The 27,989-nt window shown below is 31.6% G+C and overlaps 5 protein-coding genes across 5 annotated transcripts; 2 read left to right on the forward strand and 3 right to left on the reverse strand.

Moving 5' to 3' along the window:
• Positions 1-1,103: 1,103 nt before the first annotated feature.
• Positions 1,104-3,100, reverse strand: LOC128390199 (fatty acid synthase-like). Its single transcript, XM_053349876.1, has 2 exons — positions 1,836-3,100; positions 1,104-1,764 (listed from the first exon to the last, which is right to left on the reverse strand). Exons 1-2 carry the CDS (start codon positions 3,006-3,008, stop codon positions 1,642-1,644), a joined length of 1,296 nt encoding a protein of 431 aa, XP_053205851.1. The 5' UTR covers positions 3,009-3,100; the 3' UTR covers positions 1,104-1,641.
• An 8-nt stretch (positions 3,101-3,108) lies between these two features.
• LOC128390173 (fatty acid synthase-like) lies at positions 3,109-6,647 on the reverse strand. Its single transcript, XM_053349852.1, has 2 exons — positions 3,974-6,647; positions 3,109-3,899 (listed from the first exon to the last, which is right to left on the reverse strand). Exons 1-2 carry the CDS (start codon positions 6,645-6,647, stop codon positions 3,109-3,111), a joined length of 3,465 nt encoding a protein of 1,154 aa, XP_053205827.1.
• On the reverse strand, positions 6,424-9,500 carry LOC128390200 (fatty acid synthase-like). Its single transcript, XM_053349877.1, has 3 exons — positions 9,313-9,500; positions 9,085-9,237; positions 6,424-9,020 (listed from the first exon to the last, which is right to left on the reverse strand). Exons 1-3 carry the CDS (start codon positions 9,452-9,454, stop codon positions 6,928-6,930), a joined length of 2,388 nt encoding a protein of 795 aa, XP_053205852.1. The 5' UTR covers positions 9,455-9,500; the 3' UTR covers positions 6,424-6,927.
• A 1,201-nt stretch (positions 9,501-10,701) lies between these two features.
• LOC128390169 (eukaryotic translation initiation factor 5A-1-like) lies at positions 10,702-12,108 on the forward strand. The gene is made up of 2 exons (XM_053349849.1): positions 10,702-11,115; positions 11,208-12,108. The coding sequence occupies exons 1-2, from the start codon at positions 10,927-10,929 to the stop codon at positions 11,502-11,504; spliced, it is 486 nt and encodes a 161-aa protein (XP_053205824.1). The 5' UTR covers positions 10,702-10,926; the 3' UTR covers positions 11,505-12,108.
• Positions 12,109-15,106: 2,998 nt separating this feature from the next.
• On the forward strand, positions 15,107-27,889 carry LOC128390221 (uncharacterized). Its single transcript, XM_053349905.1, has 13 exons — positions 15,107-16,292; positions 19,216-19,309; positions 21,789-22,755; positions 22,837-23,047; positions 23,144-23,567; positions 23,649-23,921; positions 24,011-24,212; positions 24,280-24,899; positions 24,970-25,188; positions 25,275-25,618; positions 25,683-26,793; positions 26,890-27,106; positions 27,184-27,889. The coding sequence occupies exons 1-13, from the start codon at positions 16,280-16,282 to the stop codon at positions 27,262-27,264; spliced, it is 4,776 nt and encodes a 1,591-aa protein (XP_053205880.1). The 5' UTR covers positions 15,107-16,279; the 3' UTR covers positions 27,265-27,889.
• Positions 27,890-27,989: the final 100 nt, after the last annotated feature.

Genomic DNA, 27,989 nt, shown 5'->3' on the forward strand with positions numbered 1-27,989 from the left:
GAACTTTTCAACAAACTTTTCGATTCAGCGATGACACAATCATGATAACTGTGTTGTGTCCGATTCTGACATCCAGGGCCCTCCGGTAAGGGATGAGTGTGTTTAGTATGCTTACCAACATTGACCAGCATATGTTCTTGACCATTGGTTATTGAAGTGATGTCATTACGATGTGAAACATAGAGACTGTCAATCGATCCTTGTTCCGTTAATATCAATGAATAGATTGATAAGTTATGGGAAATTCTGAATATTGAACGACGATAAGGAGGCAGTTTAACACATGAGATTTTGAAAAATATCTCGAAACCATCGGTGAAATAGGTCACTGGACATTGATGACTGATTTCTCGAGTTCGCAAATTGGGTTTCCTGATGTGCATGGAGAAGTGTTTGAGTTCAGGTCGAAGATTATTACCAATCTCTCCAATGGTCAAGTCGGTAATAAAATCGATATAATCTTGATTATCTCGATCATTCTCCGGAATATTAAATGGTAAGTCAAGACTTTCATTGTCGATCGGAACACTCATGTAAATATCAGGAAATGGGTCTCGTATGTCGGTAAAGTTAACCCGACTCGGCATATTGACCTGTTTCACAAAATACTTAATTGTTAGGTCGTAAACTTGAGGCATCCAAATGAACGAACAAATCAAGCAGAATAAAATAGATATTTTATGTTTAAGGAACATGGCGATTATCGGTTGATCATTTCTGAATTTAGAAAAATTTTCAACAATTAACTTATTTGGATCTAAAATAATGAGTCTATTGAATTTCTATTAGAGTTTAAAAGATACTCGAATTAGTTTTATCATGATGATTGTTGTCTCATGTTAGCTCATTGAATTCTGATCAGATTTAAATTCAAACCTTTAATTATCCAAGATTTATTCATGACGTATCATCTTTTCAAGGTCATTCATTATATTAATCAACATTCTTCTCATCATTTCAATGTCATTATCATCATGTAGGTGTTCATCAAGTGTATTACAATTATCATCTTTTTGCAGGGTTAATGATAATTGTTTGGTCATTAGTTTGACCATTAGACCACTGATTATGAAATCATTTACAGGGTGAACTTATGTTTAATGTTATGTTTTATTCAATGATCAGCTTTTATTTAGACATTAATTCAGAGTTCATGAGAAAAATCAATTTTTTAATTATCTCAAATGGATAATAGTTTATCATTCAGTTTAGAGGTTAGTTTGGATTTCAAAAATTACATTGTATTAAAATTGTACATTCATTGTCAAAATATCAGGAACAACAGGAACGTTTTCAGCTTCGGCTAATGTCCAATTTTCAGGAACAAGGATACGAGATGAATTTGATTGGATTATTGATGAAGTTGCTAATCCACTAGAATTACAAATACCCATAACTCGTTCACCAGAAGAATTGATACCCGAAAACTCAATACCAATTGATGGCATGTAATGAACACTATCATGAAGAGGATATAAACGAAGAGGAACTCGTCCAGTTGCGACGAGAATATCACTGAAATTCAAAGACCCACAATAATAGATATTGAATAGTTATCTTTTCCAATCGAGAATCAGAACTTTTTTCATGATGAATAAAATTTGAAAATTTATTTTTCAGTTTTTATTCAGTACAGTTCATTTATCCAGTAGATGCTTTCATTGCCAACGCTTCAAGAATCTCAGTGATTTCTTTCGAATTCTCTATAATCATGTTATCGTGTTGTCCAGGTAATTTGAAAACAGTGACAGCTCCATTTGTATACTGTTAAGAAAAGTTTTCGAATCGAATTTCATTATTATGATTATCCACCATTAATAAATTAATAAACTTACTTTAGATAATCCATAATCTTCCAAATGATTGAAATCTGCATTAAACTCATGCAAATCTGTTCCTCGAATTAAAACAATTTCACCGTTGAAATTTTCGTCCACTTTTACAGCGGCAGCTTTTTTCGGCTTATCTACAAAAAGATCAATAGCATCACTTATTTGGTTAACATCATATTCAAATGATCCAATCCTGTTGATAGTTGCAGTTGCATATTCTAATTTTTCTTGTTTCGTTTCGAACTCTAACAGTTTTGTTCTCACTTCGTTCTTTTCATCACTTCTCATATACTGTGAGAAATAATCAAATATAAAGCATATAAATATTGTGCTTTCATCTTTTCCTGCATATTCTTCATAAACATTTCTCGTTTTGCTGTTTACAATTTCGGGGGATGAATCCATAATGATGAGAGTTTTAACAGAATCTTGGCCCAATTTCTTTTGTAAGCTAATGGCCACTTTGAAGGCTATCACTCCACCAAAGCAGAAACCAATAAGATTAAATGTCTTCTCATTTGGATATTTGGTTATAAGTGAGTCCACATAAAAGTTAATAACTTCATCCATTGATTCGAGATTCTGACAGTCTTTGGTCCAACTGATGCCAATCACTGGTTTTGAGAATGATTCAAATACTGGAATAACGACAGCAAATTGACCCGATTGACCTGGGAAGTAAAAGTATGGTAATCCAAATTCACTTCTATTCAATGGGATAAATAATTGCGTATGAACATGGAAAATATTTCTGTATATTGGTAATGAATGAGTGGAGTTGACTTTTTTCTTCTCTGATTTTTTCAATTTATTTTCGAGTTCATCTAATTCACCAACTTTCAGTTCTCGAATTTCATTGGTTGTCATTGAATAATCGTAATCAGTATCGAGAGCTTGTTTAATTTCAACTGCCATCAATGAATCAATACCAAGCTCAGATAAAGTTGATTGTGGATCAACTTTAGTTGCATCTTTAACACTAAGGATATGAAAGATTCTCTGTTTTAATGAGTTTCTATTTCCTATTGATGATGCACTTTTTTTATCAGAAAATGAAACTATGGTGAAAAGTGAACTATCATCGGATGACATTAAAGTTTTGTCAAATGAATCCAATACTAAATTCAAACGAATTGGTTCAAGAGAGCTCAACGTCTCGTTAGATCGCACATTCATCTCTGTAAATATCCCAACATCACCAACTGTTCCCCATCGAATAGCCAAACCATGTAGTCCATCTAATCTTCTTTTCCTACAAATATTTTCCATCGCTGCATTACCGAAACAATAATTGGTCTGTGCAATACTTGAGCTCAACAGCTATTGAAGAAAAGCATACGAAATAATCAATATTGTAGGGCAGAGAGCGAGTTAATTGGTCCAAATAACGACAAGCGATAGCTTTTGGTTTGACAGCTTCATCAAATGTTTCAGCTGTTTGATTTTCGAAAAGTCCATCTCTTAGAACTATAGAAAGATGAAATACTCCACCGATTTGGCCCAATTCTTGTGCTTGATTAATTAATCTCTCAGCTGATTCTGAAGTTGAACAATCTTCATTAGAGATAATAATATTCACTCGAGAGTAACTATTGTTTCTCATTCTTTCTAAAATATACTCTTGGTATTTTGTCTTGATTCCAGAACGTGAGGTTAGAACTAGATTAGTCGCTCCTCTTGATACCATCCAATAGGCAAGTTCGAGTCCTAATCCTCCAAGTCCACCAGTTATTATGTAGCTTTTTTCAAGATCGAAAAATGTTTGACCAATTGAACGATAAAGTTCAGCTTTGTTTGGATCTTCATTTTCATTTCTCATTTGAATCAAAACTTTACCAATATGTTTCCCTGTTGCCATAAACCTAAACGACTCTTCCAGCTGATTCATTTGGAATATCGTTGTCGATAGAGGTACAACTTCGCCTGATTTGATTCCTTCTTTTAACATCTCAATAAGACCATTCCAAACTTGTATCCGACCAGGAATCATCTTGATGAACACATCATCTTGCAGAAATGCCAAGCAACAAGCATGAAACGTTTTGTTGAAATCTATGAATTGTGAATCTATTTGGATAAATTTATTAATACACAAATATGAAAAACAAAGTATTAGCCGGGCTAATTTAGCCCAGACTTACCCATTTTCGTGTTTTGGATCATATCATATTTACCAATTTCGATGAAGCGACCGAAATCTGATAAGCATCTGATCGAAGCTTTTAATTTATCATCAGAAAGTGAATTTAAAACCAAATCAACTCCTCGACCATCGGTCATCTTCATAATCATATCTTCAAATGATGTTGATCGAGAATCACCAATATGATCATCATCGATTGAAGGGAAACGTTTCTTAATGAAATCCCGTTTCTCTTGTGTTCCAACTGTAGTAAATACTTGACAACCTTTTGATAGACAGATCGAAATAGCTGCTTGACCAACTCCTCCTGAACCTGCATGAATTAAAACACTTTCACCAGATTGTAAATTTCCTCGAGAAATTAAACCATAATAAGCTGTTAGATAGACAACAGGAACTGTTGCAGCTTCGGCTAATGTCCAATTTTCTGGAACTGGAATCTTTGTTAAATAAGTTTCAACGCAAAGAGATGTTCCGATTCCTCCAGCTGCACACATCCCCATGATTCGATTACCTAATGAATCTATTCCAGAAAACTCAGTTCCAATTAGTGGACCAGCTTGTAACCCGTCGTTGTCCATATTAAATTGTAAATTAATTCTTCCTGTGACAATTAGAACATCTTTGAAATTCAAAGACCCAAAATAGATTGTTATCTTTTCATGATCTTCGATGAGCTTCTCCTTAGGAATATGAGTCCAATTACTATGATGTGATTGAAACCATCGCAAACTTGAAAGATCACCTTTGGTTTTAATATCAGCATAACATGACATTGTTTCTATTTGTAAATCATCAAGATTGGCAAGTTCACTTTTATACAATCCAATCTCTCCACTTTCATCAACTTCATTTACTATCAAATCTCTTTCCATTACTTCATCAGGAACAATTATCTCTTCATTATCATCTTTTTTCGGATCATAATAACATCTCAAATTATAACCATGTGGATCTTTAACCAGACACATGATGAGTCCAACTATCCCGTTATCATAACCACCTCCAGTTAACCAGATTTTATGATTCTTATCTTTCGACAATTCTTTTATCTTATCAATCCAATCATAATTATTATCAAGTTTCACTCTGATAAATGTTACCTGTTGATCTGGATTAGGTGCGAATGGACGTCTCAGTAGAACTGAACAATATCCTTCATCGACCATCTCCTTGTGACAAATCCAAGTGAATCCAGCATCGGTTGCGTTACTTTTAAGTGTTGATAAATCAAAGTTGATCTGTTGATTATTTCCAATCAATTGTTGCCATTCTTGTTCGACTGGTCTTAATTTAGTTCTCGTCATAATTTGACAAAATCCACCTTCTTTTAGTGAATCAAATAGATTCTTCAACAATGGATCGTATTGATTGCATTTTACTTCAGGTTCGGTATCTTTGTACATGAGAAGAGTTGACTTGTCACGAATAAAGATAAAATCGTATAACTTTGATTCTGAGCCATTTTCGGTGTTTCCATTCTGAATATTGATCACATTAGAATCAGAATCACTCTTTATAAAATGATTCATCGTTGTGAATCCATAATCATTGAAAATATTTTCAACATCGTTTTCAAATAGCTTTTGACTGAAATTACAAAATGCAATGTAGATTTTTTTCTTGATTAAATTGTATCTTGCAATACTCAGAATTTGTTCAAGTAAAAATTTTTCTGGTTCATAAAAGAAAAAATCTCGGTACAGAGCATCTTGATATTGGTTGAGAACAGCATCTAAATTCGAGTCGAAATCTACACTATCGATTAGACTTTTGCATTGTTGTATCTCCAACTCTAAAATTTGTCTTAAAACTTTGTCAGAACTATTGTTTTCATTGATCTCTGGCTTAAGATCATTAAAATCTATTTGATCAAGCTTTCTTGATTTCAATCTCTCGATATTTTCAATTAATTTCGAGCATTGAAAACTATACTCTTGTTGTCTCATTGCTTTTTCATTGCTAAGCTTATGATACGAATTGAATGGGATTAGATTATGGTTTCGTATTTGGTGGTTCACTGTGTTGATCTTTCTTCTGATTTCTTCGCCTTCTAATCCTTTAAGAATAAAACCGCTCGTGAATCCCGTTCTCGTTTCTTGATTGAAATAAACACTAAGTTTTATAGTAGAATCAGAAACTGATCTGACAGTTTCATCGCTAAAGGCACTTAATGTTTCTGGTGGAAACATGTAAACATAATCAATGTAAACAGGAACAATCAGCTTACGGGACTTCGAAGCCAATAACGAGACCTGTAAACAAGCATCAGAAAAGCTAATCCAATGTCCAGTGTCTTTGACCATACCCCACCTTCCATTAGAAGAAGCTTCTTCTACACCTTGGAATGATCCTGAATAGTCATAACCACGAATTCTAAGTTCCTTGTAAATATCCTTCTTTTGAAGTATAATCTCTTTTTCTTTGATATTCTTAAAATCAACAGATAGCAAGTTTACTGTCGGTTTATCAACAAGTCGATATTTTCCAGTTATACAGACATTTTTACTCTCATTAACGTAGATGAGGAAAGTTTCAAGATCTTCGTTAACTTTCGTGACAAATTTCATTTGACTTGCAGTTGATGTGAATTGTGTTGCTCGAAGAATTTGAACTTGATAAAATTCAACTGGATTTTCGTTAGGTTCGAGATTTAGAGCTCTACAGATCATTTGCCAAGCGTTATAAAGATAACCTGTTGCTGGAAACAAAATCCTTCCATCTATCTGATGACCAGTAAGAAATGACCAGGAAGGGTCGTGAAGATCAATTATTTTGATAAGTTCAGTTTCTTGCTTAAAATACTTGTGATATTTAGTATCAAACCATTCCTTTTCATGCTTCCATTTAATCAGATGACCAATGGTTGAGTTTCTCTTGGGACTGGATATTCAATTTGATCATAAAGATTTGTAACCATTGGATTAAGACCATGAAGATAAATCTGACCAATCATTTTGTAAAGATGCAAAGTCGATTGGTTATAGTTGCTAATTTTTTCAACATCTCTCGATCACTAATTAAGAAGATTGATGATTGTCTCGTCTCAACATTTAAACCAATCTCTAGTAACACAGAGTTAGAATCAATCTTTTCTAGCATTTCATTGAAATTAAATGATTCTGTGATACAGGAAACGAAAAAATGTCCATCAATGATATGCTCTTGATCAGAATTGATAAAGTTTTCACAAAGATTAGTCTTTAATCCGGAATTTGTTTTCAATGGTCTGAGAAATTTGTTGATTTCAAGTTCAAGTGGTTTTGATACTTCATTAAGCAAAGATGAGTTAAAAGGAATCCCTTTAGTATCAATAAGATTTGTCTTGATACTAGGTTCCATTTTTGAGATGAATTTTTTAATCGCATCTTCAGTACCAGTGATCAACGTCCAATCTTCCGACTCATGTGAAGCTAATTCGATACAACCAAAATTCATCTCTTCAATTTGTCTCCATGGTAAATTAACATAAGCCATTGCTCCTTTTCCTTTAAATTGTTTACAAGCGACACCAATATGATAACCGATTAACAGAGCATCTTCATCAGTTATACATCCAACGGCATAAGAAGCAGCAATTGAACCAATCGAATGACCAATAATACCTTTGGGTTTAATTTCCAAATGTTTAGTTAGTAGATCACAAAGAGCAATTTGGATCGCAATTGACGAAATTAAGAAGGAAATTAAATCCTGTTGATTCGATTCGATAATCTTGATAACATCAATTCCTAATGAACTCAAGCGATCAGTTTGCATTGATCTTATTCTTGAATAAATTAGAGGAACTTCCAACAGTTGAGCAAATGATTGTGATGAGACATTAAACATTGGAGTGAATATCAACCAAGGAAACACTTCATCAGTTGATACATTTTGTTTTAATGTTTGATGAATGATTGTTTGTTCATCATCCAACAGTAAATATCCACGATGATCAAACCCTGTTGATGGTTTGATCTTACTCATGTTATCCAAAAGTGCCAACGTGTATTTTGTTAATGATCCTTTTTGCTCCTCAATAAAATTGACGATAGTTTCCAAGCCTTCGTAAGTTCGATTGGAAAAATTGACTAAACGTGGTATTTTATTGGAACTTAAAATTAGGTCAGTTTTTACGATTCTTTGAGAATTTGCTTGCAAAATGAAGGTAGTGTTAACACCACCGAATCCGAATGCATTCACCATAATATGATCTCCATCGAATCTTGTATTTTCAAGAATGGGTCTAATAACACCTTTGATTAGCCCATCGATATTTGGATTTGGTTCGTTGAAATGTAAATTAGCAGGAATTACTCCAGTTTGGAAAATTTTAACGACTTTTGAGATCGCATTTAAGACGGAAGAACCTTCAGAATGACCAATATTTGATTTGAGACAACCAACAAGAAGAGGTTTATCTGAATCGGGTCTCATTGTTTCCATCAATGCTTTACATTCAATTGGATCTCCAGCTGCAGTTCCCGTTACATGCGCTTCAACATAGTCGATATCCACTGGATCTAAATGCACATCTTTAAATAATCGTCTAAGAACATCTATCTGACCTTCAAGTCGTGGAAAAGTAATTCCTTCTTTGGTGAATCCATCATTATTCACAGCGATATTTATTAAAGAACCGTAAACTCTCTTGGCATCAGATTTACGTTGAATTAAAATCGCCACAATACTTTCAGATCTGAGATAACCATTAGCATTAGCATCTAAACATTTGGACTTACCATCAATACCGATCATTCCAAATGATTTGAAACAATGAGAGACGAATGGAACAAAACAATGATTATGAGCAAGAACAATCGCTTGATCGCAATCACCAATCAATATGCTTCTCGTTGCGACATCGAAAGCTGAAGCAGCGGCAGCACATGCAGTGTCCACGCTGATGACTGGACCTTTCAGATCAAACACATAATGTAACCAATTGACGCTTTCAGGACTATTCAGCCCAGAAGGAACTCCATCAAATTGTGGTCTATGACTCGCACTAACACCAGAAAAAAGACCTGTGTTTGTACCACGCCAACTATCGTGGGTGAAACCTTCCATTTGATTCAAAAACGAATAAATAACTTTTCTCGAGATATTTTACGATTGTAAACTTACCAGCATCAATGAACATTTCGTATATAACCTCATGCATAACGCGAACTGCTGGAAAAATGGTTGATACAGATTCTGTTGGTATTTTGAAAAATTCTGCATCAAAAAGGCCAATATTCGGAACTTTGGCTAACCTTTTAGGTATATTTGGTAGTGCTGGAAAAAGAGGAGACACAAATACAAGTTTCTTGATATAATCAAATGTTTCGAGAATCAAATTCATTTACTCACTAGTTGGCCATCTTCTATTGTCGATAGTTCCACCATCAACACCGTTCAATAGGTTGAACCAAAATTGTTCCAAAGATTGAGCCTCAGGATATCGTCCAGATATACCAGAGATAACTAATAAGTTGTAAGGTATTGACGCCATGGCGATATAACTCACAGAAAAAAAATTTTATCAAATAAACGAAATCGACAAGATCATTTATATTTATACCCGTAAAAAAGGTCAACATATTAGCAGGGGCAAAGCCTCCGCCTCTGGCCCAAACCCACTTTGTCCCTTCCCCTTTTCTTAACTTTTTATTTTCATCCTCATTCAATCTTTCGCAACACCAAGAGAAAGAGAGAGAGAGAAAGTCCATCAATTTTGCGTAGATTCTTAAATGTATTAATATTAATAATATGAATTTTCTGATTCAGAATTTTCATTAACATCATCATAAGAAGAGCAACTTTAATCTGATCTTCTCTCTCACTTTTCCACTGCTTAGAGAGATTCAAATTCCACTTTCCAACTAATTATCATCATGATATTCACACACTGCTCTCTCTCTCTCTCTTGGTGTTGCGAAAGATGGGATGAGGATGAAAAGTGAGAGAGATTAATGTTTTTTTCTTCAGAAGAAAAAAGTAAACAAGTAAGTTGTAAGAAGAGTTTGATAGAAAAGAATTTTCTGTAAGGGTATGAAAAGTTGTCCATAGAATATAAGGAGCATAAAATTTATGATCTGAAAACTTATCGCTGCGGAGAAAAAGCGACCTGAAGTTCTAACTTCGAACTTGATTTTCTCGAAAACTACTCATCAGATCAGAAAAAAATAAATATATTTGGACTTCATATTCGTGGCACTACAAATACACAAAGTTTCAACTCTTAACTCAAAACTAACATTCGGCGACCATCCTCCTTATACAGCCATCGACTTTGAGTTTGCAACCACTTTTAATTTACTCGCGCAATTACTGATAATCAGTCAAAGATAAATCTAATCAGATGACCATTGTAAAAGATAACACCAGATGAATGAGAGGACATTGATTATTATCATATCTTTGGATTAACTTAATCTCTCATTGATTATCATTATCGTCGCGAGTAAATTAAAAGTGGTTGCAAACTCAAAGTCGATGGCTGTATTTCAAACATTACCTTATTTAGTATCATTGTCAATAATAAGGGGAAGTTAAACTAATGAATGAGCTGGATAAAAGATAACGATGTGATAGCAAAAAACAGAACGAAGCAAATGAATCAAAGTTAATTGTGACTGTTATATTAATAGTTAATCAGGCTGATTGATTTAACTTAGATAAATTAAGTGGATTCACCATTAAGAGGTTAGCAAAAATGGTCACCGTAAAGTTTGAATGGTGTCCAAGATTAAGAAACTGGTCACAACCAGATAGAGATTAAGATTAACATTAAACAAGGAATGAAGGTCAACTAGTAAAAGAAAAAGTTGACCAAATATGATAGAGATGATGGAGAAATAAAGTAAAAAAAGTTTTTTCTCTTTTTCGTCTTCGTCTTCATCTTTATCTTCATCTCTCTTTCCCTCTCTCAAGTGACCACATAGATTGTTTTCTTTGTACATAAAAAAAACATTTCCAATAGAAATGAAAAGTTTTCTAATCGTAATTTTCTTAATATTTTGTGTACATTTTGATTCGACTTTCGGTGATTTGGACACTTATTCGGTACAATGTTCATCTCTTCGTACCAACGGCTATGTGATGATCAGAGATCGACCCTGTAAAATAATGGAAATGAGTAATTCCAAGGCTGGTAGACATGGTCAAGCAAAGGTAATAAATAATTCTTATTCTAATGATGAAATTTTCTTCAGGTAAAGATTTTCTCATTTTTTTATTTCCTTTTGTTACTTGACAACATTCAGGTCAAAATCGTCGGACATGATATGTTTACTGGTAAAAAGTACGATGATCTATGTTTACCTTCTCGTAATATTGAAGTTCCAATAATCTCACGTACCGAATATCAGCTGATTGGAATTGACAATGATGGTTTTAGCACTTTAAACGATGAACATGGTAACACCCGGAAGGACATTCGACTACCTGAAAGTAAACTTGGTGAAACAATTAGAGAAAAATTTAAACAAAATGTCGAACTTATTGTCACCGTCATGTCAGCAGTGGGCGAAGAGGGAATTGTGGCCTCAAAAGTCCCCTAATAACATCCAACTGATCGAATGTTCCATCAATAATAATAATCGCCAATGTACAATTAATAAAAACTCGAGAAAAAAAAATCAAATCAGAAAGAACAATTTTCCTAAAAAAGAAAACAAAAAATAGTTTAATTTCCAACCAAAAGATGGCGCTGCCTTTAGAAAAGTAAATGAAACAATTGAAATGATCAAAAATTGAGATTCAGAATTTTAATTGTTATCAAATTGTTGATTCTATGAATACAATTAAGTAGTCAGTCGTTATTAGTATTGAAACAATGATAAACTTGAAACCTTTTTCTTCATATTGATTTAATTCAACTTGAAGTATTGAACAAAATGAAAGATGTAGCAAAGAAATATAAATGAGCTAAATTGTCAACAATTAAGGTGTGGAGACAATTAACGATTAACTAAATTTAATAATAGAGTCAAACAATGATTTCTTCAAGTGTTAATGAACATGAAATGATTTTTAATTCACAATTAACGATTGTAAGACATTTTTACCTTTCCCTTTCTCGTATGTGTTTACAATCGTAACAATTTAATTCTCATCTTTAATTGTTGTTAAGTTATCATTTTCAAGATCATTGATCCATTTAACTAATCAACTTAATCAACTAATCGTAAATCTAACCTTAACTATATATATATAAAATTGTAGACAAGTAAATGATTAAAGAGTGAGAGTGAATTAGTAAAGTAACAATCCCATCATTTAGTGAATGATTAATACCAACAATTAACTTGATCAGTGACAATTAAGTAACAAAAAAGTTGCACCTAATTGGGATGATTAACAATTAGATTTACCAACGTGCTGATAATATTAATATGACAATTTAAATTTAAATAAATCAAGAAACTCAATCAATAGGAGTTGTTTGAGTTGATTTAAAGTTTGATTAACTAATCAAAGTTTTTAACCAACAATTTTGATTGTTAATTGTGAACATAATTTAACAAAAAAAGCTTCAAAATTAAAGGTTAATATTAATTTGAATCCTAATATATTTTTCAGGTCAATTGTGTTACACTAATGGTAATAAAATTAACTAATTGTGATTAAAACAAGTATCGATAATAATCAAAAATAATGTTGATAACCTAATATATATTTTCAGTTGATTGTTATTAGTAACAATTTAACTTGATTGTTGACAAAATTAAATTCAAAGATTCAATGTCAATCGCTTGTTGTTTTTTTCTTGTTTTGATTGTTATGATTATTAAATTACAATTAACTTAATTTAATGTTTGTTTTTGTTTCTATTTTTTTTTGCAAACTCTTTCTGAATGTTTACAATTTAGTTGATCATTTATCTAATTGTAATTAAATTGATTGTTGTAGGTTAATTTTGACAAATTTAAATTAACCCTTTTTTCTGATCACACAATTAAAGGTCACAATTAACTCTGATTTTGATTGTTTTTAATGTTTTTTTCAGTATTTCTCCTTAATCAGCCTATTAAAAGTAAATATATATTTTGTAAATTAATTGATTACAATTGAAACAATTAAACTTGAATAGTTGAAAGTTTCAGGTTATCAGATCATTTAATCAAAAGTAATTAACCTAATCAACTTAATTTAGCATAAAGATCATCCAAATCTAATTGCTCATCAACAATTATCTCATAAAGATAATCAATCACTAATTGTTACAATTATAAAGTCAACAATTAATAACCTCAAAAAAAGGACAAAATTGATCAGGTAAACATCAACATGTTAAATCACAATTAGTAAATACAATCAGGAAATGATTTAAATTTCCATTGGTGAAAAAATGTAACATCATTAACAATCTAACCCTTAATTATCATATAAATTAATTAGCATTAAATTTGACCATTAGATGATGAAAATTGTTACATTGAAAAGGGAAAACAGCAATTTATCAACAATCAAGTTCACAATTAAATATCAAATTAACAACAAAAAAAACAACAACATCAAAACAGGAACTATTAAAATCCTAGCAATCAATTATATAAAATCTTGTGCAATACAAAACATCAATTGATAATCAGGTAATTTAAAAAAAAAGAAACAAGAAACTTAAACAATTAGTTAATTGCCAAATATTAATAATGATAAACATTGAAAGTATTAAAACTGACCATTAACAAGGAATGAAAGAGAAAATTTTTTTAATCGAAAGTTAAAAAATTCATCTTATAAAGAGCCACTACTCATCCTTAGGGTTTAAATATCAAGATGATGATGATGATGGAGTAGGAAAAGAAGAAAAAAAAATAGAAAGAGAAAAGACAGTGAGAAATAGTTGGGATAACGATGAACTTGAGGAAAAGTTAACTGGAAAAGGTCACCATGACGGTAACCATGTTTTTATGGAGCCCGAAACGCAAACCGGTCTGAATAATGACCGAAACCATGTTGGACTTTCATTGAAAGTCTTATGTACCTAGAGACGTAACAACAACAGCAAACATTTTTAACGGACTTTGTTTACTTGTGTATTATTATGTTGGCCTCTCTCTCTCTCTCTCTCTCTCTCTCTCTCTCTCTCTCTCTCTCTCTCAATCTCTCTCTAGGTGTTGCGGAAGATGGGATGAGGATGAAAAGTGAGAGAGATTTGTGTTTTTTTCTTCAGAAGAAAAAAGTAAACAGGTAAGTTGTAAGAAGAAGATGCTGATAGAAAAGAATATTTTTCTTTCCATTTTTTCATCATCATTTTCTTTTTTCATCTTCTTCTTCTTCTAACGAAATGATTACATAAATTGTTGCTATTACACGAAATTATAATTAACAATGGGATGAGGAAAATGCTCTTAAATCATATTCGTTAAATCATAAATGAGTAAATGCTCAACAGGAAAATAAGAAAGAAACAAAAAAGGAAAGAGTTTAATTGTTTGCAGGGTTAATCTTTAGTTGCAAACAATTAACTGTAATCATCTAAAGGGTAAATATTCAATTTTCAGCAAATTGTTGATTGATAACAAATCAATTTTGCAATAGTTAAGCAAATCACTTGGAAAATGCTGATTGAAAAAACTATACTATTGATAACCTTGTAGACTTTGCTGTGCAATCAACTAATTGCTACCAATGGCTAATTCGTATTCACATTTACACCCACAAAATCAACAACAATCAAAACAAACTGTCAACTGCTTATCAAAGGTGTTTCATATCAAGCTAATTAACCAGAAAGAACAACAACTATTTAACTAATTAACTAGATGACAATTAGATAATATTTATTTTTTGTTTCTTTAGATGAGAAATTGATTGAAACAATTTCTAATGGTGAAAGAAAAGTTTTTCCAACTAATGGTAACATCTAACGTTAAAAATGAATACACACCAATGTGAATGACGTGTGAGTGGTGGACCTAAGAAGTGAATGACCTACGACTGAATTTAGAAGGAAAAAAAATATTAAAAAGAAAGAGATTCTCATCTTACCTTACCTGTCTTTTTTACCTGTCGACAACTTTTCTCTCTCTCTCTCTCTCTCTTACTCTCTCTCTCTCTCTGTTTCTCTGTCTCTTTTCATCTCCTCTATCATCATCATCATCATCTTAGCAACTTTCTTAGTAAACTTTCTTGTTCCGCCTTCAAGGTAGATTTCCCTTCCTGAAAGAGGAAGATGTTGAACTACCCAGGTAAAGGTAAGTAAAGAAAGAAGAAGATAAAAAAATGATGAAAAGAAAGTAAAACAAGAAAGAAGATGATAAAGAAAGGGAGAGAGTAAGAAGAGTGATTTAGATATCATCTTCATCTTCATCATCATTATCATCAATATTGAGCTCTCTCACTCTCTCACTCTCTCCAGCTCTCTCTCTCCTTTTCTCTCTCTTTCTCATTCTTCTCTCTCTCATTTGAAATGATATCACTTTTTTTGTACACAATTGATTTGAACGTTTGAAAACAATTTGTTTTGATTACGATTTTTTAAAAAGTCACACCTTGATTAACGTTGCTCGCAAAAATTAATAATCATCAGTATTATTTTGTCAACAATCAACAATCAACCAGTATCAACATTCATAACAATTAACTAATAGTTTCTCTCCTATTATTATCATTTAATTTGTTAAATCACGAACGAGAAAGAGAGTGAAAATCATTGATTCAATTCAATTGTCATTCTAACTGTTTATTATTACTGTTTGTTTTATTGACATCAACATGTTAATACCCTGAATTAACCAGATCCTTGATTAATTTACTTCAACCTCGAACTGATTGTTTGTCTAAATTGTTAACAAACTGATATTCAGTTTGATTGTAATGATCCAACATTAAACATCAACAAAAGTTTCATTTTTTTCAGATCAAGTTCAAAGTCGAAAATTAATTTGCTTCTTCATCAATTAATTGTGTTCTAATCAACCTCTAATAGATTAACAGAGATTAACTCAACAATGCCCATTGGATTAGTTAATTGAGATGGAAAAATGTCCATTCATTTAAATCACAGTTTCCTTAATCATCAACAATCAAGGATGTTATTGTTTCTACTATTTGTTAACCCAACACTGATTGGGATCTAAATTGTTTGCAAATTGTGATCAAAAATTAATATCGATTGTGTGTTAAAACCTTAGGATTAACTTTTTTCAAATTTTACTTCATTTAATTAGCTAAATTGTTACAATATGTGAAATTTTAATACCCAAACCTTGGATATAATAGATTAATAATTAACTAATTGTTCAACAACAACGACAACAATTAACTGTTTCAACGATTTATAAATCATCAACTCATTGGTATCAGCGATTGTGATTATTATTAAATTATGTCTTCTTCAGGTAAATTATTATCATTATCGTAATGATTCAAACTATTGCAATTGATTAACAATGTTTTCCAACAATTTAATCTGATTTAAAGTTAACCTCATGTAACCTTTGAGCTCGTATGTTTAGCCCGTTTGGCTATTTGAACTACTTTTACTCGGAGAATAGACTTAAACCTTGAACTTGAAAAGTTATGTTTCCATATTGAGAAGATTTTAATTGTGATTAACTAATTGGATTAACTTGAATTTCTTGAAATCTATTAATAATAAACGATATGAATGTCGATAAATTGTTAGATGACAATCAAAATGAATTGATTAATTGCTACACATTAGTTTGGAAAGGTTATTAAACTATTTCTGTGATCACAATGTGATTAACTGAATTAATTAATTTACTTTTTTTTTCTTTATACTTAATTGTAGATTTGTGTAACTATTCAATTAGTTAATTAGAGTCAGGGCGAAAAATTAACTTTTATTTTTTGGGAGAAAAAAACAAGTTCGAAAGAAAAAAAGTTCTAATGAGTTCGAATCAAAAGTATTATAACTTTTTGACCCTGAATTTTTTTTTCTTTCATCACAAGTTAATCAAATTTGACCCAATTGATTATTTGGAGTTTAAAGTTAGTCGAAATCTATTATTTAATCAATTACAATTAGCAAACAGTCAACAATCAACATAATCAATAGTTTAGGTTAATGAATGGGGTGAATTTTTTTTTTCTTCAAAGTTAATTGTTGATTATACTTTTTTTTATGTTGATAATCAACTTGAGGTAATAATAATTATTATCAACTGGTTCAATTGTTGATCATTGGTAACAATTTAATTTTGTCCTAATCATAATTATCAAAATTTAAACATATAAATTGATTGGAAGCATGAAAAACAATGTTGATTGTAAAATTTGATTGTTTTAAGTTGATCAACCATTTGATTATCAAGTGATTTGAATTAGTTAACTAATTGATTAACTTTAATTAGTTGACATTAATTTAGTTTTAATTGTTTTCACTTTTACATATAAATTTGATTGTTATTATTAGGCAAAAAATTAATCAATGTGTAACTTATATTGCTGCTAATTTTGTCCTGACAACAATCAAACTGATTATTAATATTATTAATGATTAATTTTGTTAATTAGTAATCACAATTAAGTAATTGGCTGTGGCTTGAGTTGATTGTTACTGTTTCAATTGTCAAGCTCAATAAAATCAAATCATTTGGAATCAATCAATTAGAAAATGTTATTGTAAAAATAACACTTTTTGATTAATAGAAAACAATTTGATCTTAATTGTTACCAATCAGCTGATTGATAATATGACTCTTCCTAATCCTAAAGTTATAAGATCAACAAATTGTTACAATTAACTTTAAATTGTCACAGAGAAAACAAAAGCTTTCTAATTGAGTAATAATTTGATTAACATTAGTTTGGGAAGCGAAATCAAGTTCAATCTAAAAGATAATTTAGTTAGTTAATTAGTTAATTAAGTTTCTAAATGAGGATTATCATGACAATCCCAATTGTTGAAATGTTTTTTTAATTGTGATGCGTCAACAATTAACAATTTTACCCTTTTAAGTGAGGTAATTTAATGGCTAGTGAATTAATTGTGATTAAATTTTCTCACAGAAAATCAGTTAATTATCCCAGAGAAAACAATTTAATGATTAATCAATTAGCATCAAAGTGAAAGATTCAAACTTATCATGTCAACACTGAATTGAGATTGAAAAGATTTCATTGTTATTATAATAATATGAAAACTTTCATCATGATTATTATCAAGTTAATTCATTGAATGTATTAACCCTGAACTCTGAGTTTGATATTAAAGTTTCAACTAGAAAAAGTTTCAAATCCTCTTCCGGTATCGATAATATCAGATTATCATCATGATATTTAACGATGATGATAATGATGGGATGTAGGAGGAAGATGATGAAATGATGATGATGAATGAATGAAGAAAAGAAAAACTTGACAAAGATAAAAATTCATGAGAATTTGAATCAAAGTTTCATGATGAAAATGAATTTTTTTTTGCCAGAATTTCATTCATTTATTGTTACCTTAATGATTCATTTCATTAGCTATTAATTGTTGCAGTTAATTAGGTTTATCAGTTTCACAACAATTAGCTAATTGTAAGTTTAATGTCAATTTGTTTTTTTTTCAATTGATCAGAAAATTTTGATTGATTTAAATTGTTGCTATTATTGATTATTTATGTACTCACAATTTTGATTGCCAACCATGTAATTGAAGTTAATTGCAATTAAACTGTTATTAACCATGGTTGTTTAAATTGTTGTCTCTACATCTTGTTAATCAATCAATAACACAAACTAACAATCAGTTTAATCAATTCAATCATTTTGTTTCATCTCGGATCATCTAATAATTTGAATCATCATCAAAAAATTAATTTTGATTGCAACAATTAAATCAATATCAGTTTATTGAATTGAGAGTCTCACTCACCTATATTCATACATAAATTAAATTGTCACAATTAAGCTTAATTATGTTGGAAAACTCAAAGTAACATATTAAATGAATATATCGAAACAATTAATTAATCATTTGGATTGCATCAAATTCAATATTATTAGAATGAAAAATATCTTTAATTACCAAATATTGATCATTAATTGTCACTTGCAGTTACTGGATTTAGAAATAGTCAAAACTGATTAATAATTAACTTGATATTTGATTAAAAATTAATACAAATCTAAACAATTTGCAAAATAATATAAGTTATTTAAGCTCATCGATAATGGTCACTAAGGGTCAGTTTCTTGTGATGAATACAAATCAGCTGAAAGTTGAAACATTGTAAACTTTAATTCTCAACAATCAAGTTTATTATTCTGATTAAAATACAATTTAAATCTTAATTGTTCCATTGATTAGGTCGAGTTGATTTTTTGGGCATCGATAACGCGACTCTGGACTTCAGTCAACTTGAGGATTACATAAATGACGAAGAGGATCCGAATGAATCAATGTAAGTTAAATTGAATCAATTTCCATTTCTACAATTAACTTAATTGTTACTTCATAATCTACATTGAATACAAACTCTAATAATCAAAAGTACTGATTGTTCAAACTAATTCAAGTTCTTACCTTAAATAATACAATCAAGGAAGTTAATTCAACAATCAACTCAATTTCTCCAGACGAGAAAATTTTTTAATCAACAAGATGATTAATTTTTGCTTCGTCTAGTCGTTAGTAGATTTAATTAATTCATTTGATTGTTTATGATGTTATGAATCAATTACAATACCAATTAGACAATTAACAATTTAAGTAACACCGTTGATTGTGTTCAAAGAGCTTATTATTATTGGGAACTGGTTTTCTAATGGTAAACATTGAACATCACAATCCAATTGGAAATCAAGTTAAACAGGCTTGACCTTATGAAGATGAAGATGATGAGGATGAGGATGCGGATGGAGATGGAGATGAAGATGAAGATGAAGATGAAGAAGGAAGTTTTTTTCTTTGTGATTAAGAAAGAGGAAGAGAAAGAGCCTAATGATGACCATTTGAGGGCTGGGCAGTTAATGGAAGATGAAAATTATCAGAGAAGTGAAAAAAAAAATATTCTGATAAATATTCAAATTGATTATCCTAAAGATTAATTAATTGTCTTGAGAGACTTTTTTGTTTCCCAATTTAATTGTTGTTGTAATACTTTTACCTACAGTTAATTGTTTAATTGATTTTGTAATTAGGTGTTGATTATAATTGTTGAGGAAGAAAAAAAAATTACATCATAGATTCAAGTTGTAATCATATTCGAGTTTGTAATTTACAAATTCTGTAAACAATTAAGCTCATTGACTTGATAATAATTAACATTTATTTGTAATTGTTGATCATCATTATCATGTAAATTAACTGATTGTTTAACCGTAAAAGTATCACGATTAACTAATAGAGAGAAATCAATGATTCATTAATTGTAATAGTGATTTCTTTGATTGTTTAACCTTGAATGACCTTTCATGTTGATTACAAATCTAAATCAAAGGGATTAATCAATTTAGGGGCAAAATTTAAACGGTCGCAATCAAAATTAATCAGTAAATCAATATTGAAAGTGTAACAATTAACATGACATGAATATTTAATTGTCAAAGTGATAAATTGTTACAAATTATCAATAAACAATCAACACATTAAAATAAATATTAGATGATCAAAAAAAAGGTTTGGTAACAATTAATATTTTAAGATCAATTCTGTTTTAATTGTTTGAGTGTATTTATTGATCTGATTATCAATTAATTGTTACAATTATCTTTCAAACTTTTTATATCTTTTTTGATTGTTGACAAAATGAAACAATTTGAATTGATTGTGATACAAGATAATTATGCAAACTTTTCAGTTGATTATCAATTAACTATTGTATAAATTAGTTAATTGTTATGATGAAAACAGTTATTATTACAATAAAATAAGTATTCATTTTGATTGTTGATAATAAATATCATTAAATTGTTAAGGATTGATGTTAATTTAAGAGAGATGTGAAAGTTTTAGTGTTAATTGTTGTACTTTGATAATGACAATCAACTGAATCAAAGGGTTTGGTTTGCAAGTTACAATTAACTAAATTGTTAACGGGTGGATAAACTTTGCTACTTAATCATTACATTTACATGCACTGATTACTGAATAAATTTACCAACTAATCAATGGATCACATATTATTTTACATTAATTAACTAATTTTTACAATTGAGAAAATTAATTAATTGTTGCAATTGTTTTTCATCTTTTCTCATCAATTTAAATCTGATATTTTTCAAGTTCACTTTCAATTATCACAATTAAAAGGGCATCAATCGGGATGTTTATGATTAACTGATTGCTCGATGTGAATGTTAATCATCGTAACAATTTAACTGATCAGGTTGATTGGCTTTTGGGTTAAAAATGAGTTGATTGTTAATTGTTAGAGATTTTCTTGTCAATGATCTTACAATTAAGTTAAAATTTTCAACAATTAACAATTTGATCAATCATCTTATGATGGTTGTACTTTAATTTGATGGGAAATTTATTTAATTGCTGACAAAACTTGAATCATTTTCTGTTAATATTGATTTGATTGATTATTTAACACTACGAGCAAACTTGATATTATTATTAAATTACGACAATTAAAATCAAATATCAATGAGAACAATTTTTCTCTTAAAAATGAGTCACTAATTCAATTGCTAATTGTTTCCATATTAAATGATTAATCTATTGTTAACAATTAGTTGATTGAAATTTAACAAAGGATTTTGTTAACTGACCACTCACTCTAACTCCCATCTAATCAGAGTTACTTTTAATCATCCGATTGATTCTGAGTTTAATCATTGTAGTGATTGGAATAAGATCACAATTAGTTAATTACTTTCAAGTTGAAAACTTTTTTTTTCTAACAAAAAATCATTAATTATGATCTCATTAAGTTTCTCTCATGGACACAGTTACTTTAATGATAATCTGGTAACTGGAGATCTCAAGTTACCTGATTCCCCGCATTCAGTAAATCACCTTAAACTGCCCACTGGTCATTTAAACTTGGGTACTAATAATATCACCGGAGGTGGCAGATTACCTGGTGAAGCGGTTCAGCAGTCACAAGTTTCCTCATCTCAGTCTTCAGTTGCCAAAGGTAATATCGCCTCGATCGCTAGAATCTCTAGTGTGACCACACTTACGGTCAGCGGAGGAGGAAACGGCGGTGGAAGTGTTAACTCACCCAATTTACGTCCATCGTCTGTACAAATCAACCAAGGTTCAAATTTACCGATTGACCAGCCAGGAAGTGGTCACAATAGTAACAATGGTAATGTGACCAACGGTGAAACAGAGGTCAGTCCAACGATTCATCATTTGACACAAATTCAAGCCAATCATCAGCACCTTCAGCATCATCACCATCAACAACAACAACAACAACAACATCCACCTCATCTTCATCAACAGCAACAACAGCAGCAACAGCAACCATCACATCACCAACAACAACAACAACATCATCTATCACATTCTCATCCTCATCCCCACCATTCACACCAACAATTACAACACCATCAACATCATCAACCTCAACCTCAACATCAACACCATCAAAGTTTCACATCATTCAATAAGCATCCTCATCATTTACCTGAAAGTCCACCCGATTCGGGTTCCGAGCCACCCTATTCACCACCAAATGATGAAAACAGAATGAACAATTCTAATCAAGTTATCCTTGGGTCAACACTGACCAATAACAATTCCCAATCCTCTCATCAGAATAGTAATAGTAAAATGATTCAATCAAATTCAATTGATAAACATTTTAATCACTATAATAGTAATACAATTAAATTGCTACCAAATACCGATATTAACGGATTAACATTACCACCGAATCATATTCAATCAGTAAGTTTCAACAAATTGCTACAATTAATTTAATTCTCCATATCTTGATATTAATCTTTATTTTCTCACCTCAATGTCCAGCCTCGAAGTGGTTCAATCAGTGGTGGTCAGTTGAATAATCTTCATGGTCTCAATGGTCAGATACAAGGTCATCCCGATGAAAGTATTTTAAATCATCATCTAGGACAATCCTTGATAACGGGCCCAATTAATTTACAATCACCGAGTATTATATCAGGATTATCACCATTATCATCAACTGGTCAGCCACATTTGACCACATTATATCCAGGTACAAATGATGATGATGATGATGATAATGATAATGATATCCTAATAGTAGCATCTAATATAATTAATAATCTCGATGATGTTATTAATATAACAGGCGGAGGTACAAATGGTTCAAGAGATTGTATTGAAACAATAGACATACCTGGTCAATCAGCACAACTTACTAATGGTCAACAGCAGCAGCAACAAAATGACCATCATCAACAGTCAACAGGATCGATGGGACAAAATGGTGGTCAAAATAAGAAACGTCGACACTCTGAATCTCCTAAAAATGTTGCCAATAATGTTCACGTTAAACAAGAGCCCGGAGGCGGAATATCACCTGAACCAGGTAATCGTGGGAGTATCGGTGGTACCGTTATGGTTTCCATGGAGGAGGAATATGGCTTTGATTATAATACCAACACTGAGGGGCCACCAAGTGTTTACCTTGATTCAGCCTATCAGTGTATTAGATTTCAAATATTTCAACAATCAGCTTGGCACACACTTTGTGATGCCTCATTAAAGGATTTGTAAGTTGTAACAATCAATTGATTAATCGATTCATTGATTAAATTTTTTTTTCTTTTTTGAATCACTTTTACTCTTCTCAGGCCTGTGCCCAATTACCGGGTGGATGCTGACAAAGGTTTCAACTTTAGCAATGCCGATGATGCGTTTGTTTGCCAGAAGAAAAATCATTTCCAGGTTACCGTTCATGTCCAACCGATTGGTGATCCACAGTTCGTAAAGACTCCGGACTCGGTTCGTAAGGTGGACAATTTTTATCTTCACTTTTATGGGGTCAAAGTGGAATCTCCAAGTCAAACAATTAAAGTTGAACAATCACAATCAGATAGAAGTAAAAAACCATTCCATCCAGTATTGTGAGTATCAAATGGTCACTTTTATATATTTTGAGGAATCGTTTCCTTGTTATTTATCATTGTGCTTCTTATATTTTCATCTTGTTTAGAATTGAATTATGTCCAGATCAAGTGTCAAAAACTACGGTGGGTCGTCTTCATTTCAGTGAGACAACGTCCAATAATATGAGGAAAAAAGGTAAACCCAATCCTGACCAGAGATATTTTTACCTGGTGGTCAGTCTTTGTGCTCATGTTGGTGACCAATCCTATCCAATTGTTAGCCATGCATCTGAACGTATAATTGTCAGAGTAAGTGGACATTAAATTGATCTGAATATTACATATACTAATCAACCTAACGGTACATTTGATACAGGCTTCGAATCCAGGTCAGTTTGAGAATGACATGGAGCTTTCATGGCAAAAAGGCCAAAGTCCAGAGTCAATTTATCATGCAGGAAGGGTTGGTATCAATACTGATCGACCCGATGAACCTTTAGTTGTACATGGTAACGTTAAGGTGACAGGTCACATAGTTCAACCCTCTGACCTACGAGCGAAAACCAATATCGAAGAGATTTCAACCCGTGAACAGTTACAAAATGTTGCCAACATTCGAGTGGTTAGATATCAGTTTACACCCGAATTTGCTCAACAAGTTGGCCTTAAAGATGAAGATATTAACGGAACAGGAATTATCGCTCAAGAGGTACAAAAGATACTTCCGGATGCCATTAAAGAGACAGGTGATGTTATCCTACCTTCAGGTGAACGGATTGAAAAGTTACTTGTAGTAAATAAGGAAAGAATCTTCATGGAAAATGTCGGAGCGGTTAAAGAGCTCTGTAAGGTCACCGATAATCTGGAGACTCGAATTGATGAATTAGAACGAATGAATCGAAAACTTCGACGAATCAATCGATTCGATAGTATAAAAAGTATCCTCTCGTCAACTTCGTCGGTGACAAGTGCAAGTACCGTTACCTGTATATCCAAGTGAGTAAATTGTTTACTATTCAATTCCAACAATTCACTAATTGTTTCACCCTTTCATTTCATACAATAGCTACAGTGGTTTACCAAATAATAAAAGACTTGCTTGTAAATTAACGCATCCCTATGATAACAATCAACCTCAACAATTACAATTTCAACAACAACAACGACGTAAATGCTCAAAACATACAAATAATAACAATGGTAACAATCAAGAAGACAATCAAGTTTGTACCAATCGTTTCATGCAATCAATCATAATGATATTGGTTCTAATCATGGCTTTTTGGTAAGCAATTAAGTTGAATTTCAAGCTAATCCAATTTGTAATTTACTAATTTTGTCTCTTCAATTTTTTTTCTCATTGTTTCTTAGTTTGGCTTCAATTGTAACACTTTACATCCTTGATTATCCTCGTCATCATAACAATCAGCTTAATCAACCTCATCATAAGGTTGACCATCAATATCAACACAATCCATTTATTTTGAACAACAATAATAGTCAATCATCTTCATCATCATCATCATCATCTCAGCATCAACCATCATATTCATATCTGTCATCAACATCACCATCAACAGTTACAATCAACAGTTATCATAATAATAACAATAGGAAACAATCAATTGATTCATTCTCAAAGTCTAGTTTACTTCCCTCTCATTCAGTGATTAACTCTGATCAGAAGAAAGTTCAACCAATCATTGATACTCAACGTAAGTATTTTTCGGACATTGGTCAGTTCAGTGGTCTTAATTAATTTCTTTTCTTGATTAACAGGAAGAACTGATAACTTGAAGCCATCTAGACCAACATCAATACCGATTTTGAAACCTCGTGAACTTGGACAAATTGTTGGTTGTCCAAGTTCAGGTCAAGAAATGGTCACTCTGTCTTCTTGTAATGTCCATTGTTGTCTTGAGAATGATGGACATGCAGAATTGAATATTCCAGTGATAGATGAAGCTGATGGCGATTCCTCAGGATCTTCATCATATGAAACATCATCTCATTCCGATAAGATCAACTTCCGATCACCGAAAGAGATTGAAACTGAAACCAAATCGAAAGACATTCTAAGAGAAGAAGATGAAAACTCGAAAAAAGAGAAAAAAACATCTTCTTCCTCTTTCATATCATCCCCACCACCATCATCATCATCGTCATCATCAACAACAACATCACCACCCTCACCAAAACCACAACGATATCCTTCAAAGGAGGAAACATTATCTCCCTCAGTTTCAACCCTGATCGTTTCAAGTACACCCCTGAATCCAAAGAGTCCAGTCACTTCATCAATCAAACTGACCGGTGAAAGTAACCACGTTTCCGAGGAGATTTCATCTCGAGCAAATCATGGACGATACTTGACCAGCGACTTTGGTCCATCCAGTAGTATAAGCAGTGTGAACAATATAATCGCTCCTGGAATCGAGACCGGATCTCATATTAATAACCTTGCAGTTGACAATAATTTCAACTACTCGACCATTGAAGTGGCCAATTTGTCTAATAAAACACTTGACCCAATTGAACAGCATCTTAATGCAAAGGTGGATTCATTTTCGAGTGATAAATTTGTCTCATACAACTCTCATCAGCCACCATCGAGCATTTTATACTCGAAAACGTCAACCGAGTACCGAGAGAAAAGGGAAACCCGGGAAGGTCATATTACCCGACAAGATCCAAGGGACAAATATCAAACGGGTTCACCTGGTTCACCGGCTGATTGGATTGATTCAATTAAATTGTTGGAGTTAAATGCTACCATTGGTCGTGAATTTTGTGATACTTGGCAGTGCGTCCAACAGGAAGGTCCACTGTTGACCTATTTAATTCCAATATCGAAGTACATGTCACACGAATATGTGACGCTACAATTCAGGTAATTGCCGAAAAGAAAAGAAAAACTATCTTTTATGCTTTCAGCATCACAAACATGTCGAACTAATTTCAATTTTTACCGAACTTTTCTATTCAGTCTGACCAGCGCACTCAAAGTGGACAATTGTGAGTACAGTGAGCGACCCACCTCATGCCCTTCACTCCCGCCGGGCTCAGTTCCTCACACTTATCATAGGCCGAGTGAACATTTACCGATTGCCGAAAGTAATCCAAGTTTCCGAATTCCAATTGGACTTTATCTTCGAAGTACCTACGTTTTTCGAGTTCTAGCCAAGGATCGAAATACAGAAACGGTAAATCATCACAATGATAAACCTTCAGAACAATTAACTAATCCAGTTATCTTTCTTTCTCTCTTTCTTTCTTACAGCCTTGCTCATTATCATCAAGTGAACTTGGATCATCTTACCTTGAGATTAGGCTTAAATTCAATCGTCTATGTGAAGCTTAGATGATTAACTTTTTTTTCTCGTTAATTAACTAACTTTTTTTTCGTCCAAACAATTAGTCTCATTTGATTTGTTAATACTCAACTGATTAGATTCATCATCATCATCATCACTTTGGACAATCAATTCATTAATTGTACATTGTATTCATTTCAATTTGAAACCTTATTTTTTTTATTCACTTGCTAAACAATTTACATAATTGTAATTAACTAATTCAATTGAAAAGCTATTCTGAGCTACCAATATCAAAATCAACAATTAACATGAACCACCAAAGTTATTCAATGAAATGAATTAACTTTGAGTTTGAGTTTTTGTTTAATTGTCACAATTAACTTTTTTTGACATCACCATCATCGCAATCATTATCATCATTAAATTTAACTCAGTATTAATCACTCAAATTTTAATTAAATCATATTATAAATATATAATTAATTTGGTTACACAAATTGTAATTAAAATGTAAAAGTTTAATTTCATCAAAATGTATCAACTTAATTGTTTTTTTTGTTTAATTTAAACATTTGCCTCTTGTAATCACAATTTCATTTAATTGTCATCTAATTTTGCTGTTGCTAATCACTGCTAATTATTGATTTAGCAATTGATTTTTGTTTCTATCGATCAACAATTAAACAATTACAACAAAAAAAAAGATCACCAAATCCTTGATTTCATTAATTGTTTCAAACCACTTCAAGTTTCATTAGTTAATTGTTGA

This window comes from Panonychus citri, unplaced genomic scaffold (genome assembly GCF_014898815.1).
Source record: "Panonychus citri isolate SS breed McGregor unplaced genomic scaffold, ASM1489881v1 Contig00116, whole genome shotgun sequence".
Lineage (NCBI taxonomy): Eukaryota > Metazoa > Arthropoda > Arachnida > Trombidiformes > Tetranychidae > Panonychus > Panonychus citri.

What these genes read in the sequence shown, in the direction of transcription:
- LOC128390173 (XM_053349852.1), bottom strand. Translation starts at nt 6,647, where the DNA reads ATGATCTGTAGAGCTCTAAATCTCGAACCTAACGAAAATCCAGTTGAA. An exon ending in GATCCAAAACACGAAAATGG is followed by an intron (nt 3,900 to 3,973) that starts GTAAGTCTGGGC and finishes TTATCCAAATAG; the next exon opens with ATTCACAATTCATAGATTTC.
- LOC128390221 (XM_053349905.1), top strand. An exon ending in CACCGAATCATATTCAATCA is followed by an intron (nt 22,756 to 22,836) that starts GTAAGTTTCAAC and finishes CTCAATGTCCAG; the next exon opens with CCTCGAAGTGGTTCAATCAG. An exon ending in TATGTGACGCTACAATTCAG is followed by an intron (nt 26,794 to 26,889) that starts GTAATTGCCGAA and finishes TTTTCTATTCAG; the next exon opens with TCTGACCAGCGCACTCAAAG.
- LOC128390200 (XM_053349877.1), bottom strand. Translation starts at nt 9,454, where the DNA reads ATGGCGTCAATACCTTACAACTTATTAGTTATCTCTGGTATATCTGGA. An exon ending in CAATAGAAGATGGCCAACTA is followed by an intron (nt 9,238 to 9,312) that starts GTGAGTAAATGA and finishes CTCTTTTTCCAG; the next exon opens with CACTACCAAATATACCTAAA. An exon ending in CGAAATGTTCATTGATGCTG is followed by an intron (nt 9,021 to 9,084) that starts GTAAGTTTACAA and finishes ATCAAATGGAAG; the next exon opens with GTTTCACCCACGATAGTTGG.
- LOC128390199 (XM_053349876.1), bottom strand. Translation starts at nt 3,008, where the DNA reads ATGAATGTGCGATCTAACGAGACGTTGAGCTCTCTTGAACCAATTCGT. An exon ending in AAGATTATGGATTATCTAAA is followed by an intron (nt 1,765 to 1,835) that starts GTAAGTTTATTA and finishes TTTTCTTAACAG; the next exon opens with TATACAAATGGAGCTGTCAC.
- LOC128390169 (XM_053349849.1), top strand. Translation starts at nt 10,927, where the DNA reads ATGAAAAGTTTTCTAATCGTAATTTTCTTAATATTTTGTGTACATTTT. An exon ending in GTAGACATGGTCAAGCAAAG is followed by an intron (nt 11,116 to 11,207) that starts GTAATAAATAAT and finishes GACAACATTCAG; the next exon opens with GTCAAAATCGTCGGACATGA.